At 44.5% G+C, this 1,543-nt stretch overlaps 1 protein-coding gene across 3 annotated transcripts in view; it reads right to left on the bottom strand.

Annotated features, from left to right (window-relative positions):
- Positions 1-1,543, bottom strand: part of B4GALNT2 (beta-1,4-N-acetyl-galactosaminyl transferase 2) — a 51,125-nt gene that overhangs the window by 36,685 nt on the left and 12,897 nt on the right. For all 3 annotated transcript variants that reach the window (XM_008578373.1, XM_008578372.1, XM_008578374.1), the window contains exons 2-3: positions 893-1,093; positions 167-304 (exon numbers count right to left, since the gene is read on the bottom strand). In XM_008578373.1, coding sequence (XP_008576595.1) covers positions 167-304; positions 893-1,093 — 339 coding nt within the window. The remainder of the gene's footprint in view (positions 1-166; positions 305-892; positions 1,094-1,543) is intronic.

The following is a 1,543-nucleotide window of genomic DNA, read 5'->3' as shown; positions in this document are numbered from 1 at the left end:
AACTGGTGCCTCAATTCCCATTCCTTGGTTTATTTTTAATAGTTCCTCCCAGGGACCTCTGCAGGAGAGAGAGTTCCTTCCTTTTTTCTTGGGACCCACGCCCTCAGGACACAGGGAAAGTTTTCACTCTGCCTCGACACCCAGGAGCCCTCGTGGTGTGCATTACCTCCTCTGAAAGTGTTCAAACTCAGCCTGTCGCCTCGCTTTCACCGCTGGGAGGTCGCTCTGGCCATAGCCTTTCTGAAAGTTGTAACCTCCCTGCTGTTTGCTGTCTTCACATTTGCACTGATTTTTCGGGAACAGCCTAAAACAAGCAAAAGGACTGTAAACATGGATTGGGTGGGTGGAATGGTGGGTGAGAGGGAAACTGAGGCCTGGTCCGCTGTGTTGTTTACCATAAAAAATCTCCTTTCCCACATCCAGCTGGTCTAATTGGATTGAGACCCTGGAATCCCCAGCAGCAGCCCCTCACAGAGACACAGGGAAGGAGGGAAGGAGGGAAGGAGGAAGCAATAAAGGCTGAAGAGACGCCCTCTCTTGAATTATCCCCTGCACATAACTTCTTTAAACCTGAGAGCCACATGAAAGTCAGTGGCATTTCAGCCTCATAGAAGAGGAGGGCAGGGGGACAGAAAGACAACCTTTTTCCTGTAGTTTTGATCAAATAGGCCCTCCAAAGTTTTAAGGGATTTTGCTGAGTGCTGTAGAGAACAGAGATTGTGCCTTACAGACCAGCCTTTCCCTGGTCCCCACAATTTGGAATCACTTATGCAATCAGCAAAGTTTCAGGAAGGCTGGGGAACTGTCTGTAATAGGGAAGGGTACATACACCACAGGACAAGGAAGGAAGATGTCCAGACTAAGGTGGAAGAGAGAACACTTAGTATCTCACCAGATTCCATCGTAGCTGAAGAGGTTCCTGAGACGTTCCTCGGGTAGAAGCTTCAGCGTCTGGACACCTGGAGCAGGAGACCAGGGCTCTGCCTTGAGGCTACTGAACTTTGCTAAAAGGGGCACACTTCTGAACATAAATAAAACAATGCCAAGTCCTATGATTAAGATTGACATCTTGAGGAGCCACAGCGATCTAGAACTGTTGGGACACAAGAGAGCAAATTACATTAAAACCTTTTCTCTTGATTAGATAATAAATGGTTTGATTATGTGAGGTACATGGGAATCTTAACTTGAGGAAAAATGTAAGTTAAACCTCTATTGTGCACTGGTCACTAAAGTTGGTTTCCGATAAATAAAGGAGCAAAGAATCAAGTTGCAACTCAGAAAAACCACACAAATAAAAGGACAGGCAAAAGCATCCAGGAAGAAAAAGGTTTGTAATACTAACGTCAGCAGAGTCAAGACAAAAAGCAAAGTATTAAACAGGACAAAAAGGACCACTTATAATGATCAAACGCATGATCCACAAAGCAGACATAGAGGTTATGAACTTTATTCACTAAACAGTAGCATTAAAGTATACAGAGCATTCCCTGCACTGGCCAGCAGCCAAAAAAAAAAAAAAAAAAAAAGAAAAAAAAGAAAA

The sequence above is a fragment of the Galeopterus variegatus genome, unplaced genomic scaffold, assembly GCF_000696425.1.
Source record: "Galeopterus variegatus unplaced genomic scaffold, G_variegatus-3.0.2 Scaffold1672, whole genome shotgun sequence".
NCBI classification, from domain to species: domain Eukaryota; kingdom Metazoa; phylum Chordata; class Mammalia; order Dermoptera; family Cynocephalidae; genus Galeopterus; species Galeopterus variegatus.
The sequence above is the reverse complement of the archived record's forward strand: the minus strand, read 5'-3'. Positions and strand labels throughout refer to the sequence as shown.